Source organism: Penaeus monodon, chromosome 27 (genome assembly GCF_015228065.2).
Source record: "Penaeus monodon isolate SGIC_2016 chromosome 27, NSTDA_Pmon_1, whole genome shotgun sequence".
Lineage (NCBI taxonomy): Eukaryota > Metazoa > Arthropoda > Malacostraca > Decapoda > Penaeidae > Penaeus > Penaeus monodon.
Window position 1 is genome coordinate 18,693,504 of NC_051412.1, and position 320 is coordinate 18,693,823.

The 320-nt window shown below is 40.0% G+C and overlaps 1 protein-coding gene across 1 annotated transcript in view; it reads left to right on the forward strand.

The window, feature by feature from the left end:
* Positions 1-320, forward strand: part of LOC119590440 (polyadenylate-binding protein 1-B-like) — a 6,279-nt gene that overhangs the window by 4,851 nt on the left and 1,108 nt on the right. Inside the window, exon 2 of the mRNA XM_037939102.1 lies at positions 146-269. Within this exon, the coding sequence (XP_037795030.1) occupies positions 146-269 (124 nt within the window). The remainder of the gene's footprint in view (positions 1-145; positions 270-320) is intronic.

The window sequence follows — 320 nt, forward strand, 5'->3', positions numbered from 1 at the left end:
AAATTTCAGTTACTATGTAAACCACCACTTTCCACCCCATATCTGAGATATACGTAATATACAGAAATGTATTAATGAAATAGCAAAAGAGACCATTTATCTTTCAAAGACTGAGGAAATACAGTTCTAATGGTTGTTCCCATAGGGTGCATGAACCTCTGCTTGTCGAAGGCCACGGACAGGAGCCGTATATAAAGCGGCTTCTACAAGCAGTGAGTAGACACAGCGTCCTTAGTGAGCCAAGAAGAGATCCAACCATGAAATTTGCGGTGAGTTGACTTACTCGTTAACTAACGAGAAATGTATTAGTACTTGAGGAA